Source organism: Marmota monax, unplaced genomic scaffold, assembly GCF_021218885.2.
Source record: "Marmota monax isolate L192 unplaced genomic scaffold, Marmota_monax_Labrador192_F-V1.1 WCK01_AAM20220418_F8-fsc00104, whole genome shotgun sequence".
Taxonomy (NCBI): Eukaryota; Metazoa; Chordata; class Mammalia; order Rodentia; family Sciuridae; genus Marmota; species Marmota monax.
The window spans coordinates 5,104,679-5,125,911 of NW_026693836.1; the positions used below are offsets into that span (position 1 = coordinate 5,104,679).

General features: G+C 32.2%; 1 protein-coding gene across 9 annotated transcripts in view; it reads right to left on the reverse strand.

The window, feature by feature from the left end:
• The window catches only part of Mtmr2 (myotubularin related protein 2), a 76,028-nt gene that overhangs the window by 17,208 nt on the left and 37,587 nt on the right, over positions 1-21,233 (reverse strand). For all 9 annotated transcript variants that reach the window (XM_046462359.2, XM_046462361.2, XM_046462364.2 and 6 more), the window contains 7 exons: positions 20,984-21,089; positions 9,554-9,629; positions 6,164-6,258; positions 5,566-5,676; positions 3,616-3,717; positions 2,480-2,563; positions 685-834 (listed from right to left, as the gene is read on the reverse strand). In XM_046462359.2, the coding sequence (XP_046318315.1) occupies positions 685-834; positions 2,480-2,563; positions 3,616-3,717; positions 5,566-5,676; positions 6,164-6,258; positions 9,554-9,629; positions 20,984-21,089 (724 nt within the window). The remainder of the gene's footprint in view (positions 1-684; positions 835-2,479; positions 2,564-3,615; positions 3,718-5,565; positions 5,677-6,163; positions 6,259-9,553; positions 9,630-20,983; positions 21,090-21,233) is intronic.

The following is a 21,233-nucleotide window of genomic DNA, read 5'->3' on the forward strand; positions in this document are numbered from 1 at the left end:
TTTTAATGTTTCTTTAAAAACAGTCCTCTCTGAAGCTCTGCTTTCCAACTGAATCCAAAGCCTCGCCATAAAAGGACAGCTCACAGTATCCAGAAAAATTATTATCTTTCAAGCCAACTCTGGCATGTGCAAAAGTTGGTCTAATTCTTAATCACATACTGATTTATGTAAGTCACGGTTTATTGGGAAGTGCAGTTTTATAAGAAAATACATTAAAACAGGACTAAGTAAAGCCTGCTTTTAAAGTTTTTTTTTTTAATCAGTAAATCTGCCCAACTCTGAAGTCTTCAGAATCTATGAAAATTCTGAACTTAAAATAATTTGAGATGATCTTTCTAGACCCAGTTATTCATTGTAAACTTGTAAAGTTTTCTTTCTTGGTATTAATGGAAAAGAACATTTATCATTGTGACTAAAGAATATATAACAAAGAAACAGTGAGTGATACCACAGCAAACATTTTCAAGTTAAGAACCACGAAATTCTGTTTTCATTTTGCAGTTTTATTATTTAAAATTTAAATTAACAGATTTCATTTTATTAAATAACTCCATCTCCAGTATCCCTATTAAGTACTTTTAGCCATTAGCTATTTTTATTCTGCACCCAATTCCCCAATTCATCAATCTCAGCATGAGGTAGAATATTAAAACTTTTGCAGTGTCATCAAAGCATCATACTTACTGGGATGCGGCCCCTTGACCTAAAGGATGCCACTCTCTTTAATTCTTCATCAGGAATATTTGATGGTACAACCAACAAGGCAGGGTATGTATCACAAAGTTCATATCGTTCATTTATCTTAGTTATTCTCCAGCTTTCATTTGGAATTCCCTACACATGAAATAAAATATAACACGAATTATTAATTGAAAAACCCAGAAGTAGCCATCATTTTCAAACTCTCATACTTCTACTATCCATCTCTGAAACTACTAGAAGAGCAATGTGCCTATGGTGACCATGCTTTTAGGATGAGACATTCTAATGTAGGGATCTGTGTTTTTTGTAGCAAAATGTTAATATTAATTAAGTCATTAAATATAGTATAATGTGTGTCTGTATCAATAAAGGAAATAAACTACAAATGTTCCTTGAGTCATACCTAAATGAAAACATCCTCCTCAGTTACAATTAGAGTTAATTTTTAAATTATATTCTTCCAGTTATCTGATAACTACAAACACATTTCTCTGTAAGAAGTGAAATCTTTATTATAACTACTCTGGACAATTTTCTCTTCAAGAAGTAATAGTCTCTTAGCAGCAGAAACCCAATTTTTAAAAAAGTTATTTTGATATTGGAAAAAAAGATAATGGTGAGGAACATGGTTCTGGAGCTAGACTTCCTGAATTCAAATCCTGGTTTCCATACATAGTAGTTGTGTTTCTTTGGGCAAATTACTCAATGATCTGTGCCTCAGTTCACTCATATGCTATGCAGATAATATTAGTAACTACCTAATTATGAAGATGAAATTAATAAATATATACAAAGTACCTAAGAAAAGCCTAGCATATATATATGTATATATATTTGTGTGTGTATGTGTACACTCACAGCACACATGCACACATGTTGTGGTAAATAAAAGTATTTTTTACTTAACAAATATTTACAGAGCACAAACTATAAGCAGAATACTCTCTTATGCTTCATTCATACATTTATTCATTCAAGAGATATTGTCTACTACATGCCAAGCACTGCTACATTCTAAGGATACACCATGAGAAAACAAATGCAGTGCCTTCCCTCAAGGAAATAAGAGAGATTATTCCTTCAAAAGCTGCTAGTATTGGTGAAGAATTAGAAGGTGGTTTTAGCATAGAAATGGTAGATAGAATAAAAAGGGGCAAGCAGGCATTAGTAAATATTATCAAACTGAATCAAAGTAGGACAATAAGTATATGAGAAGGCTACCAAACAGGAGTTAAATTTTGATCTGCATATAAAATACGATAAATTAATGCCAAAATGTGGAGGGGTTAATCTTATTATGGTTACTGACCAAAGTAAATCAATGGTGGCTTTTAGCACATGAAAATAGGAAGTATACCGTGACTTCTGTGAAAATGTATAAAATTTTCAAAACTGTATATGGAGGTAAATTATAAGAACTGCTCCCTAAAATTATTAAGAAATGTTTTCAGAATTAAATTATAGGATATCCAAAAAGAAAAATCTGAGAGAATAATACTAGATGATATATAATTAAAATTTGCCTGTATTTATTTTTATCTTTATATCTATTAAATATTTTTAAATAAACTAGTACTTATAAGCCTGAGATAAGATAAATAAAAGATCACTGGCATATCCTGGAAAGCAATTCAAAGAAAATAAAAGGAAGTCAAACAATCAGTATTAACTTTCATTTAATAACAAAATCCTAAAAAGTTGTTTACTTCTACCCATGAAATCTTCTTTACAATGAAAAAAAATATAAAATACTAAACCTAAAACAAGAAGTACATACCTGCCTTCTATACTCTAAAAGAGAATCATATAGCTTCCACCCATTTTCTGGGAATACTTCTTTGTATTCAAAAGCAAAAAGAGGCTACAAAATAATAAGCAGAGTTAAAAGATATTTAAGAAGGTAATGAATCAGAATATATCTTTACACTCAAAATTTTCATTACTTATCTGCAAGAATATTGTGTATTGGCACCTTTTTATATTGTCCTTTTAGTTTTTGTTCTATATTTTTAAAAGTATTGGTTTTTACATATTTTTTAAAGTATATAAGGCACACAGAACCACCTGACAAAATTTATCAAATACTATCTTATCATCACATCTCCTTTAGATATATATATAGTAGCTTTGCAGGTTTACGTCTAAATAATTGAAATATTACATTTTCCAAAATCACATCTTTTGATAGAATTAGTTGGACAGTAACATATAACAGTAAACAGCTATTAAATTTATGCTATATTTTCTAAACTACACAGAATAAACTTTTTATTTTTTGGCTTTCAATTTATCATTTTATAGACATAATAATAGAAACAACTATAATGTTAAAAAAAAAATTAAAAATGTAGTCAGAGAATCAGTGTTGATTCCCAAGTCTATTCTCTACTAGCTATGCCCTTGAATTAAATGCATACTTGATCCTGGTTCACCTCTAAAATAGGGATAAATAGGGCTAGTATGAAAGTGAAATAATATTACATAAATGAGGGAGCCTAACACTGTCACAAAACTTCCTAATAGCACATAGTAGAAACTTACTATTCATCCCCACTTCCCTCCCAAATTGCTAATCTTAACTGTAGCTCTCAACTGAAAATATTTCAAATCCTATAAATTTGAAATTTCAAATCCTAATGAAGTTCAATTATAGCATTTCATCATGGAAATATTCTGTATAGAAAGATCATATAATTATAGAATGTTCATGCTGGAATGGACCTTGGAAATGAACTAGTACATCTTCCTCATTTCATATCTAAAGAAACTGGCCCAAGAGATTAGATTAACTTTAACTATATATCTGGTTAAATGTCAAAGCAGGGACAAAAATGTAGAAATGTAGATAGCCTAATCAAGTTTATTTATATCAGTAATTATAATATTATTTTCTAAAGATAAGAAACATTTTACCAGGTTATTAGAGACAGGAAATGCATATTTCATTAGATTCTCAAATATGGATCTTCTTGTTCGCCCCTCAGGTTTATGAGCAAATCGTAAATTCCTAATATCCTAGAAAATATTTTAGATACAAATTAATCACTGTTTGATCACTTTTTACTTAATGAATAAATAAGTTTATGTGGAATGATCTTGTAAAATGTTAAAATCTATAAATTTGAAATACAAATATATATATATATAGTAATGTCTGGAAGGAGGCAGATTAGAATGGTTCACCAGGAGAAATGAGAAACACAAGACATTCTAAAAAAAGGCAGAATTCAGAGGGCAGAAAATTCCCCTATGCTTATGGACTTGTGAACTCAACACAGGTCAGTTAGAGGCAGCAATCCACATATGGACTGGAGATTACACATAATGTATCTGAAGCTTAATATCATGAGTAGGGCACATTAGCAACATATGTCCTTCCCTGTGAATGCCTACTTTCTGTCATGAACTTCCATTAAAATCCTAATTAATGGTTGTTACTTTCCATGATATCTGGAAATCATTTTCCTATTTTACTACCTCTTCCCAGGACTCACTTTCATCATTTGAACTTCTCTTGATAAGTCCCCTGTTAAACTAAGAGAACCAAACTTTGCCAAACATCTTCTGTCCAGTGGTAAGTCAAGTTCCACCTACTGGCAGGAAAATTCTGAATAGTTAGGTTGCTACCATCCAGGCTCTATAATCAGATCTAAAGACCAGGACTGTTTTCCATTATTTGTACTCCAATTTTCTATGCTTAGGCTGAATTCAGATATTCATGTTCTGGTTTATTGATTCTCAAGAGCACTTAGAAAAAAATAGAGATTAAGAATATCTTCAAGACTATCCACTTGATTTAAATGCTATAACCTAAGAAAAATTCAAAATATCTGTATTATATCTCATAATATAATACCAAACATGGAGACACTAAATAATATTCCACCCACAAACCAGGGTATCATTGTGGCTCAGTGGTAAAGCATTTGCCCGCACATGTGAGGCACTGGGTTCCATCCTTAGCACACATTTAAACACACACACACACACACACACACACAAACACAATAAATAAGTTAAATAGTTGTTGAGTCCATCTACAACTAAAAAGATATTTTTTAAAAAACAATGTATATTACAAATTTTGCCCAAAACCGGAATGCTAAATTTACTGTATTTCAAAATATCCATATGTGGAAACTGAAGCTGAGATCTTGAGGAGTCTTGGTTTCCCCCCAGTAAATATCTTTAAAACTATTCAAATTACTCAGAATCACTCTGTTAACCATAGGAGTTCTCTGAAACTATCACAGCAGGAGCCCTACAAATGTTTGTTTATGGATAATGGTCTTAATTCTATAGGAAAAAAACATTTAAAATAACCAAGATTTTAAAGTCAGTTCGTTTTATATCCTCTTATATTTTATGTTCTAGTTACTATTAGACTGCAGAAAAGTGATCAAGAAACAATATGCTTGAGACATGGCTGACAGCTACCACACTCACAGAGCCCTTCTGACTACAATGAAAATAATTACTAAATAATGTAATAACAGATTCACAAAACTTTGACAATTATCACAAGAAAGTATTTTGATTTATACATATGTTGTTTCTTTTACTTTGAGCACAGATAGAACAGCAAAAAATAACAACAATAATAATAAAAACTAAAGGAACAAAGTGATCTGAAATTGAAATGTGCTAAGGTGCTAACTGGGCCATAATAAGTACAATAGCCACCTGGGAAGCAGTAAATGGTATTAAATATCTATACACAGTGGTAAATGTCAATGTTTTCTTTTACTAGAAAGATATTTCTAGTATTTCCATATAACATTTTTAAAACCAGTTTCCAATTATAGGTTATATTTAGTAGACAATGTTTTAATCCAAATAAGTTACACACATTATGAAATTTACCTTGCACACAGTTTCCAGTCCATAAGAATTTTCACCTCGACTAGAAGCACCACCAATTTTTTCTACTCTACTTATAACACCAAGAGAAGCATCTAAAACAAATGGGGGGTCCTAAAAGGAAAAAAAAAAAAAGACTAAGCACAATTATAATTAAAGATAGAAATCTTAATCAGAGGATAGGAAGTACACCTTTCTCAGTGGTAGAGGACTTGCCTAGCATGTACAAAGCACTGGGGTTCTCTATCCCAAGTACCAAAAAAAAGAAAGAATAAAATTTCTTTCAGATTTTTTTTTTTTTTTTTTGTACTGGGAATTAAACTCAGGAGCACTCAACCACTAAGCCATATCCCAGCCCTATTTTGTATTTTTCTGTTTAGAGACAGTGTCTCACTGAGTTGGTTGGTTCCTTGCTTTTTGCTGAAGCTAGCTTTGAACTTGTGATCCTACTGTCTTAGCCTTCTAAGCCGCTGGGATTACAGGCATGCCGCTGCACCCAGCCAGAAATTCTTTAATTAAAAATGATCACAAATAAACAAACCTGGCTGCAAACAACACACACACATACATACATACAAAAATCAAATCCAACAAGTCTTACCCGTTCCATGCTTTTGAAATATAACCTGTAATTCGTGACAGTCAGAGTTCCTCTTACAGCACCAGTAAATGGACAGATGTAAGTTACATCTTTGGCTGAAAAGCAAAACATTCAATTTACATTCTATACTTATTAAAAACAGCTTTCTCATCTTGTAAAATTATTCTGATTTATGCCTAAAAACTGAAGAGGTAGAAGTATATGTCTTCCACTGAGACAACAGAAGAAAACAGAGATGCCTGCTATCCATGTTGGATAAAACAAGTGCTATGGCTGGAGTAGCAGGGCAGAGGAGCACTGGTAATGATGGCAATGATGGAAAATGTATCGAGACACAATAAGCATTTATCATTTCAGGTCCTAGACCACTTTGCTGATCTCCTGGTCTTCTTGCCCAGTTCAGTTTGTCAATGTATCTCTAAAAATATAAAACCCCAAATATATAATATCAGAAATTTCTGATCTGATTATATTCCTGGGGGAAATATTGTAGGTGAAAAGAAATGTACACAAAACAATTATAAGGGGATATTTTATTCCTGACCAATCAACTGATGTCCAACTTAGTAGAGAAATGATCACAAGCAATGTTTTATTAAGAAATAAACAATGAATCTATATGACATTTTTATTTTTTAAAGCATGCATTAATTGATAAAGCAGGATAATTCAGAAACCACTAGCTGAAAATATTATTTAAAATGGCAGAGAAGAAAACATTCGGCCTTTGTTTTTTGGGGTTTGGGCTTATTTTGCTTAGTATAATATTCTCCAGATACTGATCCATAAGGGGGGGGGGGAGTAGAGGGGATAGGAGGAGAAAAGAGGGGGGAAGTATGGTGGAATGAGATGGATATTATTACCCTATATACATGTATGAGTACATGACCAGAGTGATTCTGCACCATGTACTGCCAGAGGAATGAGAAATTGTACAATGACCTGTGTACAATGTGTCAAAAGGTATTCTACTGTCATAAATAACTACTCAGAACATTTTTTTTAAAGAATTAAAAAAAATTAAAAAATGGCAGAGGTCATAATGACCAATATGAGGGTTCTTTTAAGTCTTTAAATATAAGTACATGCGACACCATTATAAAGGAATCTCTCTATCATTCCAATTAAAGAAGGTACAATTTTGTGGAGCCACAACTTTTCAAGAACCTTTCAAGAGGCTTCTTCTGGGAAAGCTTGGGGTCATGAAATATGTTTAATAGGATAATGCAACTTCCTGCCTTTTCTTCTTATTCATCACTTTGAAGGATTTCGTATGGAATTTGAAATGGGGCTGATTTTTCAACAATCATTTCTAACCTTAAAATGATTCCCTAAGGAAGGCTCAAGTATGAGATACATTTTTAACCACTATTTCCAAAGTATGTTTCATTTAGAGGAAAACCTAAATATTTTCTGGATTCCTTTAAGAACTAGTTTTCTAACTTGCACAAGTAAAATTATTCTTTTTATCCTATAACCCACCACAAGATGTGTCCCTTTTGGACTCCTTCCTCTTTTATTTATTTATTTATTCATTTATTTTTTACATACATGACAATAGTGGAATGTATTATACTCATTATTGCCTATTTACAGCACAAGTTTTCATAACTCTATATATAAAATATGTTCACCCTTGTATTTGTATAGTACTTTGAATAATTTTAGAGTAAAGAGGAAGAAGTCCATGTATAATGCTCTTCTTGCTCTTAATACAATTGAATAACCTCCCCAGTCTTTTTTTTTTTTTTTTTAACTTTTCAGCATTGTGTGTATACTAAGCTCTCAATCTGTGGAATAATTTCTGAGCTATCATCATTGAATGTTATGATAATAGTTACTGTCTGCTTGCATTCTCATTTAGTCATTCTCAGAGTTAATAGTCTTAAGATATTAATCCTATTTGTTAGATGTATAATGGACTCCTTCCTCTTTACTCTAAAATTATTCAAAGTACTATACAAATACAAGGGTTTGTACTTATATTTCTACTAGGCATGCATTAGGACAGAGGCTCAGACAGAAATACAGATCTAACAGTCATCAACCAATATATGAGAGATCATTAATTTGGATATGATCAACTGAAATAGTATATAAATGGGAAAAGGAAAATGGGTCAAGGTCTAGTCTTAGTATTGATATTAGTATTGGTATTATTAGTATTAGTATTATTAGTATTGAAGAAAAACCAATGAAAGAGACTTGAATGGTAACTTGAAAGTCTTTTGTTAAGTTCAGATATTTCAGTGGAAGTAGCATAGACATGAGGCTCAGAATAGGAAAAAAGAAACTGTCAACAGTGCTAGATATCACTTTATTATTGAGGTAATCCCCCTATGTTTTGTGTACCTCATCTAACAAATAGGATTAATATCTTAAGACTATTAACTCTGAGAATGACTAAATGAGAATTCAAGCAGACAATGACTATTGTCATAACATTCAATGATGATAGCTCAGTAAATTATTCCACAGATTGAGAGCTTAGTGCACACACAATGATAAGAAGAAAAAAAAAGACAGGGGAAGGTTATTCAATTGTGTTAAGAGCAACAAGAGACAAAAACCCTGCTAAGGCTAAAAACCTAAATTTAGCAGTTAATGACCATCCATTTAGAGGGTAGTAGTTTTTTCCATTGGCTTATCTGTACACAAGAAAATGACACCTAGCCAGGGCAAATGTAGCATTCATTAAATCCTTTTTTTTTAAATATTATTGATAATAAAATGAAAATGATATCTACTTTGATCTTCTTTAGCTAAAAAAAGTATTTTGATCTGTAAATAAATAAACATGTTCTTTCTCAAAAATCTATAAGTATTGTGTAAATTATCAAAAATAAAGCTAGAGCATGGGGATAAAAATACAGTTTAGATGATCATTTTGAGTTTCCAGCTGAACAGAGAAAGGCATCTTTCTACAAATACCTTATTTTGCAATGGAGGTAAGTATTTTCATCCAAAAATTGACTTGACTTTATTCAGAGAAGAAAAGAAAAAAAAAAAAACATAAAGGAGGCAAGCATGAGAGAATGTGTCTTGAGTGACAATTCAATGTTTTCATATACAATCCCATGTTAATGTAGTAATTCAAAAAAATAAAATTTTCCTTCATGAAATTCAACAACAATTAAAAATAAATCCACCTACATTAAAAAAAAATAAAACAAACCAGAGATGAAATTGGGTAAAATTCACTTTTCCTATTTTCCAGTAGCCCAAACATGAACACTATCACCAGGTGCAAGCAGAGGCTTGCAGAACAAACTAGAGGTTTGAAGGCTGCAGGGAATAAGTGTTACCAGTTTATTCTCTGTGTGCCAAGAGAACTGAATAATCTGCAGTCAGAAAGGAGGAGGAAATAAAACAAAAAATACCATTACAGACCCATATCTTTAATATTTTCTCCTGGAAGCAAGGGTGGTTCTTCCATTTCTGCTAATTTGTTAGATTCCCTCAGGACCTGGATGTCAGGGGAGAGAGGAACAAGAAAAGAAACACTTTTTTTTTAAATTCAAAGGCTAACTTTTCATTCAAGTTTCAAGTGAGTATGCTTTTCTTAAATTTATAACATCATATCACAATTACTACTTTAAATCAAATTACAAAAATTACAGTGTGGCCTGTACAACATGTGAAGTTATATTTGTATACACACACACACACACACACACACACACACAAGCTGCTGCCAGGGGTTAAGGACAAAAAAGGAGACCAAGAGAGAAGTGAGTATGGCTATAATATAACATCAGGGGCAATCCCTGTGGTGATCAAATTGTTCAGAACTTGACCATCTCTATACACATATCTTGGTTGTACTAATCCTAGATTATTGTTTTACAAAATATTATCATCAGGAGAACTAACTGGGTAAAGGATATACTGAATATGTAGTTTATTACTACTGCATGTTAATCTGTTTTATCTTAAAATGAAAGTATAATTTAAAAAGAAAAAAGAAAAAGAAGCACACATTTGTCTGTACTTACTGCTTCTTGAAAGCTACCTTGGCTAAACTCCTCCCTCTCTGGGCATTCTTTGTCAGTGGCTTTTATGCTCCTTTTCCTCACCTTGCCTGTTTCTCATGTGTTTACCCTAGATTCATTATTCATGTTACTCAACCCTTACTGATTCATACCTACCATGACTTACTTACGTTTACCTACATCTATATTGCCAACCCAGACATTTTTTAGGCTCTGGTTCCACACATTCAACCACCTAACATTAACCTCCATCTGGGTGTACTACAGAAAATATGAACTTAATAGACCTAAAACTGATCTGTGTCCCAACTAGCAAATGGCACTACCATCCATTTGCCTGTACAAAGCAGCAGGGAGAAGACAAAGAATGGTGGCCTCTGGGACTAAATCCAGACATCCTTCTTCAGCCTTGATTTATTTCATTACACAGAGAGCCAATACCATGAGGAAAAAAAAAATTAACAAAAATTTTTTTGAAAAAAAATGCTTAGCTTTTGTCATTTATTTCCTTCCATCTAAAAAATTTAATTAAACACCTCAAAACTAAAAAGAAAAAAATTACCATTGCATTATAGGTCACCTTTCTTTAATATTTATTTTTTAGTTACAGGTGGACACAATATCTTTATTTTTATGTGGTGCTGAGGATTGAACCCGGTGCCTCATGCATTGTAGGTGAGCGCTCTGCCTCTGAGCCACAACCCCAGCCCCTAGGTCACCTTTTGAAGACCATCAAAACTGGTTCAGATATTTCCTATGCCTGAGCTCCTATCTCACTTCCCATACCATTCTAAATGCCTGTTGGTTTTCTTCCCTATCAGACTCCTAGAGAAGAGCTAACTCATCTTAGACACCTTTGATTACTCAACAGAAATACAACACGAGGCACATATATAAATTTTAATTATCTAGTAGCTACATTACAAAAATAAAAATGAGAAAAATTGAATATACATTCTTTAATCCAATATTTCCAAAGTATTGTCATTTCAACATGTAAAAGATATATTTAAAGTATTAATGAGAAATTTTACTTTCTTTTCCTTTTTTATCATACTAATATATCCAGGGTATATTCTATACTTATGGCACATCTCAATCCAGACCAGCCACATTTCAGGCACAAGGTAGCTACAGGTATAGTAGCCCCTTTATTGGGCAGAACAAATGTAATGAATCTAATTCTTCTTGATGATCAAGTCATTCCTTAGTTTATGACAGGTGCTTAGGGAGAATTAGATAAATGTGTTAAGACATTACTGTCATAATCCAACATTCACAATAATAATGCAATGCCAATAGCTAAGTATTACAAGAACAAATTCACATATCTTCAGCAAACTCATAATTCAAATTCATTCTTTCAAAACTTCAACAATTTTCTTATCATTTTAATGCAAAATGTAAGAACCAGAATACAATGTACATATAAATATTTTATATGTCATATCCTAAAACTCAAGAAAGATCATCTTTAAAGGTAACCTTTATAAAATGCTATCTAGTTATCAGTCCTTGACATAGTCTTTCATATAGTTATAAAAGAAGGGAAAGAAAGAAGGAGGGAAGGCAGGCCAACCTGTAATAATCATTAAAAAAATAATAATAAAAACTTGCAATATGTAAAAAAAAAACCACAAACTTCCTGGGTTCACATCCTCACTGGGTCACATACTAAGCTAGGTCCTCTTAGGTAAAGTTTGCAACTTCTCTATTTCTATTAAATGGTAATTATAGTACTTTACAATAGGGTTGTCATAAAAACTAAATGAGTTAATACATTTAAAAAATTTATATCAGTGTTAACACATAAAATGTACTTAGTGTTGTCAAATAATAATAATTCAGACCAATTATCAAAATCTGCCAAAAATTTCTAATTATAAAATTAGCACATTATAACAGATATAAATAACACAACAATACACTGAAAAAAATTATTCCACATGTGAAACAAAAGATTATAGAAAAAAAATGCTTCATCCTTCCCTCAGTCTACCATTTCAATCAGAAATTCAAAGATTAATGACTTAGTAGTCTATTTTCCACATTCCACAGATTAATCTGACTTCCAGAAAATATATGTGTGCATACGAGAGAGAAGAGTGGTTCTGGAAAAGGCACATGGTAACATGGAAATTATAATTCTAAATAAAGCCTTTTAAGAAAAGAAATAAGAGGGCTGGAGTCGTGGCTCAGTGGTAGAGCGCTTGTCTCACACTTGTGTGAGGCACTGGGTTCGATCCTCAGCACCACATAAAAAAATAAATAAATGAACAAAATAAAGGTATTGTGTCCATCTACAACTAATATATATATATATATATATATATATATATATGTATGTATATATATATGTAATATTATATATTATAATATATTATATATGTTATATTATATATATATTATATTCTTATCCCATATATATTATTATATAACATATAATAATATAAATGGGATAAGAAAAATAAATAAAATAATAAAGACTGCAAGAAAACACTAAAATGTAATGAGAAAAAAGTCTATATGGAGCTAAAGAACTGAATTAATTACTCAGAAAAAAACATGAATGTTGAATGCAGATGTGAAAATTGCTCTAAATTTGAAGGAAAAAAATTGTGGGGGGAAAGTGATAAAGAATCAAGAATGCTATTTTCAAAAAAAATCAAAGCAATAGGACTAAAAAGTCTAACATATAATTGAAGAATGTGCTTTTGAGATAAAGAAATATTTTCTAAGTTTGTTGATTAAATAGTTTACTATGTACCACACAAAACCAATGAACAGAAACATACCTAGGTGTACTTTGATAAATTTTTTTGAATTCAAAAGAGAAACTACAAAAATATAGGCAGAAAAAAATAAGACAAATTATCTTCAAAGGAATTAAGATAAGCTTCAGAATTATCTGATTTTACCATATTCTAGAAGACAAGAACATGTCATCAGAGCTCTGAATTCCTTCTGTGATGTTTAATGGCAACAGCAAGTAATTTTCAGATCTCAGAAAATACATCCCAGAAAATCCTTTTTTGAAAAGGGAGAGGGAAAGAAGAACCTCAAGCCTAAATCCAGTTGAAAAAAGGAAATCAAATTTAAAATTTATATAAGGAGTTTGTGGTACATGGGTACCACAAGATTCAGGTTTCATATCCTTTACCTCCCTCTTCAAAGCAAACCACTCATTCACTACCACTAAAGTCTGCATTTTAGTTTCATCATTACTCATTCAATTATATTATTAAGACAATATTGTTTCCCATCTTACAGGTTTGCAACTACAAATAGGATAACTGCTTTATGAAAAAGAGATTTTCAAAATTTCAAAATACTGTTAAAATGTAAATATTTTTATTCACTTAACAGAAGCATCAACAGAAGTCTGTTGTTTTCTCACAATGGCATATTCACATGGTGTTTGTTCCTCTACTCTAAAATATACAAGGGATTAGTATTTAAGATAACATACCATATAGGGAACCATAAATCAATCAATGCCCCCTCCTGAATACTGAACTAATCCAAGATGTAGCTACAGAACAGCAAGCATCTGACTAGTCTAAAGAAAGCAGCAAACCTTTTTTTTCCCAATATTTCTATGGACTGAAATATGAACTCAGTGTTGTAAAATAATAATAATAATTCAGACCAATTATCAAAATTTGATAAAAATTTCTTCTAATTAATTACATCAAAAGACATAAATAACACACAGTACTCTGGAAAAAATGTTGCACATGGAAAGATTATGAAAGGAAAATGCAGAAATATTCCAAGAATCTGACCTGGGAAAATTAACAGAATAACTGTAATGTTTGCCTGAGAGAATAAAGGAGTTTGTTCGAGAAATAAAAACAGAGTGAAAGTTTAGGGAATTCTAGTGAAGGGTTTCAATAAATAGGGTGAAAAATCTGAAATTTACTGAAGAAGTCTTTAGCAAAAATGTCCATACTGTATAAGTCCATTTACAGGAAATTCTACAACAGACAAGTAGCCTATGGTGGGAGAGGGACTCAGAACAATAGTTGCTATGGGGGCAAGAATAGTAATGCAAACTGAGAAAGCAGTCTGAAGGAAAGAGCGGTGATACTGGCAAGTTCTATATCTTGATAAGGGTCAATGCACACATATGCATGCATTATTCTAAATTCACAGAATGTGTGTCAAGGTTTTAGCACTTCTTGCAATATAAATTTTACAGCAAAAGAAAAACTATATATAATGTTTAACTCTAATTTGGATGCAGAAGTATTTAGTTTTGACTGTAATAATATCTGAAATTTATACTGAAATGCATCAAAAAGCAAGCTGATGAACAGATGGATAGAGGGATGTGCAGATGGTGGGTATGAGATAAAAACAAGTCCAGTAAGATGTTAATGGCAGGATTTGGATGACGAATTTAGTGAAGTTCCTTGTAAACTCTGCCGAATACTTAAGAATCTTTATAATAAAATACTGGGATGGGGGTAAGGATTTTAGACTTGACCAGTCATGTAAAGAAAATCACTGCAAGCCTCTGATGGAGGCAGATGGCATGGTCAAGAAGATGCACAGAACTGAATGATAAAGGTGAAATGATCTAAGACAGAAACAGAAAAGTCCCGGGTTACTCTATGGTAGCTGAAATAAAAAAGGAATATGCTACATTAGAAAAAGTGATCAGGGGTTGTGGCTCAGTGGTAGAGCGCTCACCTAGCACTTGTGAGGCACTGGGTTCAATCCTCAGCACCACATACAAATAAAATAAAAAGTATTGTGTCCATCTACAACTAAAAAAGAAAAAGAAAAAGTGATCAAATTTGATGCTAAGCTTATAAAACAGACGTGATTATATAAATACTTGATGATTTCTGCTTCAAAGAAATCTGATCTTCAATGTCAATAATGGAAGAAGAGAGAGATGAAGATTCAACGAAGAGACAAAGGTCAAAACAAGAGGGGAACTCAAAAACACCAGGGACTGGCCTTTCTTAAAGGTGTTTGGGAAAGCAAGAGAGCAATGCCAGACTAATTCATAAGGTGTTTTATCATTCACATGAAAGTATCTTTAATTCAAGATAAGTAACATCACAAGGTTCTATTGATCATTTTTTAAAATTTCACTTAGTTTTGCTCTCTCCTCAACCTTGATTTTCTTCCATGCCATCCTATCAAATTATTTTCAAACTACTAAGTAATATTCTCTGTGACTTTAGCCTCTCACTTCTCTCCCTACCTCTCTCTCACTTTTGTACTTCTCACTCTCTTACACACACACACACACACACACACAGAGAGAAATTACTATTAGAGAAATCTTGATCTCAAAACTAGTAAGATTATGAGTCACTTTTCACAAGGAATAGTTAAGATTGTAGAAAAACAGGAAATAATTTTTCTGAAATTGGCAAAGCACTAATAATCACCTAAAAGGAAAAAATGAGTCTGTGCAAGCTACAAACTATCATCCATATTTTCTTTATGTGCTAAAATTGAGAAGCAAAAAAGCTGGATAACCCCACTAAAAACTGTTTACATCAGTTTTATTTTTTCTACTTTTTATACAACTTGACTGACAAACCACAAAGTGAACATATGAACCACACAAACAAAAATCTTAACAGGGTAGAGACACAGACTGGCTTCTGGGATGCATTTTATTGGTTACACATTTGAAAATACATCCAAATTCCAGCACTAGGAAGCCCTTTCTTTTTATAACACAGACAGAGCAATTTACTTTTCAGATGAAACCACAACTACCAAGGACTGGATAGCATTATGTCAACCATTAGTGATTCAATAACAACAACAAAAATGGACAAGCATTTAAAGATGAATAGTCTAGAAAGCAACACTTTATTTATTTTTTTTTTAAAGAGAGAGAGAGAACTTTTTTTTAATATTTATTTTCTTTAGGTTTCGGTGGACACAACATCTTTGTTTGTATGTGGTGCTGAGGATCGAACCCAGGCCACACGCATGCCAGGCAAGCGCGCTACCGCTTGAGCCACATCCCTAGCCCAAAAGCAGCACTTTATGCTACAGTTTGTGCCCTCCAATATAGGTATGTTGAAGACCTAACAGTCAGTACCTCAGAATGTGACTTTATTGGAAACAGCGTCACTGCAGATATACTTAAGATGAGCTCATGAGATCATAGGATGCACCCCAAATTCAGTACGATTGCTGTTCTTTCCAGAAGACAGCCATATGAAGACACAGAGGGAATGTCATGTAAAGACAGAAGCAGAGACTGACTTGATGCACCTACAAACCTAAGAATGCCAACATTGCTAGCTTCACCTGGAGCTGGGAAAGAGACGTGGAACAGACCGTCCCTCAAAACAGTCTTTGGCAGGAACCAACCCTGCCAACACCTTGATCTCAGATTCCTAACCTCTGGAACTATAAGACAATAAATTGATGTTGTTTTAAGCTAGTCTGTTACAACAGACCTAGGAAACTAATGCACCAAGTATCAAGAGAGTTTCAAATTTAATCCGAAAATAAATTAAAAACTGTTCATTCCTGCCAAAACTCTAAAGCAATCTTCAGTAGGTGAATGGATAAACAAACTGTGATATATCCATACAAAGGAACATAATTTAGTGATATGAAGAAATAAGGTATCAAGCCAGGAAAAGATATGGAGCACCTTAAAAATATCTATTCCATTTATACTATTCCACTTATTATACATATACAAGGAAATATTTAAAATAAAGACATAAAAGAGAATTCAATTACATTTTTAATATTTTATTCTGAATTGTAGACCAGTTAAGGGCCATATCACAGGCTTCACAAAGGAAAGGTAATACTATATAGTCTGACTTCTAACTCATCTTGCAATAACCCTCTTTCTTGGCGGTCAGGGGGAAAAGAACTAGGGATTAAACTCAGAGGCACTCAGCAACTGAGCCACATCCCCAGCTCTATTTTATATTTTATTTAGAGACAGGGTCTCAACTGAGTTGCTTAGTGCCTCACCATTGCTGAGGCTGGCTTTGAACTTGCTATCCTCCCATCTCAGCCTCCCGAGCCGCAGGGATTACAGGCGTGCAAAACACCACGCCCAGCGCAATCACCCTCTCTTGAGGAACTTATTTTACTTAAAACCCAATGCTATACAAATTATAACATAAATAAATGGAGATACACATTTGAATTTTAAAATATTGTATTTTATGATTGTATTTTTCAGTGAGTGAATAAATAACCTAGACACAATTTCCCTAGATTCTTAATTTCACTGACAAACTTCAAAAATATGTTCTAGTTTTTAAAAACCTAATTTTAAAAATTAATTTAAATATTTTGTGTTATTAAAAGTTCTACATAAAAGACTTTTTTAAGTTTTTTAAATGGAATTAAAAAAGTTCAACTGCCAAGTGAAGAGCAATGGAAGCGAAGAGAAAGCACTCTACAACGATGTCACTCAGGAAAAAAGGATTCAACTTTTAAAATATGGATTTGTGCTCCATTTTTCAGAAATACACTTACTATATTATACCCATATAAGACTTTTTTCCCAAAGTTAACAAGGCTAACAAGAAAGGGAAAAAAAAAAAGTAATAGGAATAGAATTCCAATTGAATTTAAGTAAAAGTTCAAGATATCTAGGGTAGCTCTGTTCTCCATTCAACTTGCTATTCTGCTTTATTGATACAAAGACAAAAAAGCATAGTAGCTATGCTTTTTAATAGAAAAAATTCTTAATAGAAAAAGCTTTTATATATAGCTACTATGCTTTTCCAGGGAGTGCTACTATATAGCACCAGTAGCAAAAAACCTATACAATTTGATGTAACATTGTTAATGAAAGTGGATTGCTTTTTCAAGGCCATTGTGTTTCCTGCACTTCTGTGTAAAGGCTGCTACTCAAGGAGCTTATAAAATGTTGACACTCAGGTGGGATAAACAATGAGGCTACGTAGAAAACTCAAAGTCTAGAAGTTAACCATCTTCAAAAAAATCTGAGAATGACAACTTTCAAGACTATATTACCAAACCCCTCATTCCAGAAAGCCAAACCATGGTCAGTTAAAAAGTAACACAAAGTTATCTGCAGTTAATTTCACCTAAACCAACTAAACACTAACATTTTATGATTGCTAAGATATACATCCTAAAAAGTCTTAGATTCTAATGCCATTCTCCATAAAAAGGAAATAGGATTCCTTGGGAAAAAAAGGATGATTATTCTAGAAATTGAGCAGAAAATATATATGATATGCCTTTTATAGTGCTAAAAAGTGTTAAGGAAGAGGAGTTAGAGGAGAAAGAAATGATGGTGACAGTGACAGAAGAGTACATCAGAGGGACACAAGATCTCCAAATGCGGAGTTGAAACAATGGAATGACAAAGTAGGTTGGTTTTGATTGTAACAAACGTTATCACATAAAAATCCACAAGTCCATAATGAAATAAATGGTTGAATAAGTCAATAAATATTATTTCTTCTGCATGAAGAAATAAATCTTCCATGCAGAAGAATTCCAAAGATGCATGTAGAGGCATCTCAAGGAGGCAGAGCATAACTTCTTAAGGGTGGGCTGTGTGTAGCAAATTCTTTCCAAAGAGTAAACAGTACAGGGTGAAGGGGATGGGAGTATTCTCCAGTAAATAAACCTAACACTACCTCAACAAAGTGATCAAGATTAACATCAAGAGTGATAAGTCATGCTGATAATCTTCATATAATATAATGAAAATGGCACTTTACCTCTGTGGTCTTCCTCCCCCAAACACATAAGCCCAGCTTATAATGAGTAAAAAAAAAAAAAAAAAAAAAAAAAAATCACACACTCTACAAAATACCTAACCAGTAGTCTTCAATTGACAGCCATCAAAAAGAAAAAATGTCTGACCAAATGTCACAGGTAAGAGAAGCCTTAGGAGACATAACTACTAAATGTAACGTGGTAAGGATGGAATCTTACAACGAAAGACAAATCCAGTTTAAAAAAAAAATCTAAAAAATTATGAACTTTAGTTAAGAACAGTGTGTCAATATGAGCTTACTATGTGTGACATATGTACCATACTAATGTAAAATGTTAATAATAGAAGAATCTAGATGTGAAATCTATGGGAACTGTAGTTATACTTTTTTCTGTAAATCTAAAACTGATCTAAAATCAAAAGTTTAATAAAAATTACAATAATTTATGTAAAGATTAACATTATGGCCCTTATTTTGTTCAGATATAAGCCAGTCACTCATTATTTGTGGTATATATGGTGACCTGAAGAAATAAAGAGGGACTACATGCAGAGAAAGTGACACTGGAGACTTTCTTCATCCATGCACTTTCAGCACCTTGCCATGTACTGTAGTTCACCTATGAATCTAGTTAAGTAGTTGAACTAAAATAACCCTAAAAGAATATGTAAATTGTTTAAAATAACTCAGGAAACAGCAAGTAGAATATAATATTAAGAATGCAAGCAAAAACAAGTGGTAAAAGTAACATTTCTTCATTCCTAGTATAAGTCCTTTCTTAGTCACAATATGAAGTTAGAAACCATCGTTTTTTAAAAAGATCTGACCAGAAGTAGGACAAAATTTTTCAAAATTATCAAGAAACCAATAAGCCCTTGTGGGATTTTTCTTAATGTAGCAAATGAGCAGAAATTAAATATAGACATAAAATATATATATTTTTAAGTAGTATCAAGTTAAGGAGAGGCAACAATGAATTCATATTCACTATTAACAATGAACCCTTCCCTAATTCTAAGTCATGCTTCAAGATAATAGCTAATGAAGCCCTCATAATTAGCAGAACACATATCCAGATTATGAAGATAAAATAATACCTTATAATTTTTAATAATGTTTAAAATCATGCTACACCCAGTGTTTTATAAAATTTCACAAAAGGAAATAACAAATATGTAGAAGTCTTTATAGATGTTTCTAATCTGTCTTTTTATATTTAAAATTGTTGTTTCAATAAAAAAGATATTCTCAATATATGCTCAATAGCAAATGATTCCATTCATGAAAATAACTAATATCTTACTTAAAATCGTATAACACTAAAAAAGAAATCATTTGATTGGAATAAAGGTGCTCTCTACCATGTGAGGATACAAAGAAAAGATAAATCAGGAAGCATATCCTCACCAAACACTGGATCTGCCAATACTTGATCTTGGAACTTCCCAACTTCCAGAACCATAAAAATAAATGTTTATTGTTTAAAATCTTTAAAGATTCTGAAGTAAAGGTCAGGGGTTAACACCACACATGAAATTCATTTTCTCCATCAATCATAAGCAAGTGGTTATAGAAAAATAGATGAATTCATAAATGTACAAATTGCTATACTATTACATAGTATTTAAGTGACATAGCTCCACAATTAGACTGCATGGGCTGGAACACTGGTAAAATAATTTATTAGGTAAGATAACTTGAACATATTACTCAATCTCTCTATGAATTATCATATGTAATAAAATTAGTGGGGGTAATGACATAATTCATGTACAGCCTGTGGAACAATGTTGTGCACACAATAAGTACTCAATAAAGTAGTACTTAGTTATTACTGGCCATAACTTTAAGAGTAATCATGAAAATCTTTTATACCACAAAGAAATCCATCAATTATCTTTTGGTAAAGAACTTAGAAGTATCAGCCTTAGGAATAAATTACACATTTTTTTCTTTTACAAATAACATGCTGACCTGGTCTGGGATATTTTGTAAAGATTGAGGTGTTTTAGAACACTCCACTAGTTTCTCCTGATTAATTAAAATTTTATTGTTAATGTTGGCAACAAGCAACTAACATAAAGTCCTTCATTAGAACTTTAAAATGGCATACATACCCTCAAATCAGGAGAAAAGTTCTCTGCAGAAGTTGAAATGGAATCTGATGACACAACAGAAGCTGATTTTGTATGCACTGAATTCTCTGAATGAGAAGTGGAGGCACTAAAAAAAAAAAAAAAAAAGTATGTTTGAAAATGGGGAGCTTTAAAAGACCAATTTTAGATATTTTATTGACAATTATTCCATTCCAACAAATTCTACTTTTTTATTCATTTTTATATCCAAATGCAGATAAATTATAAACTC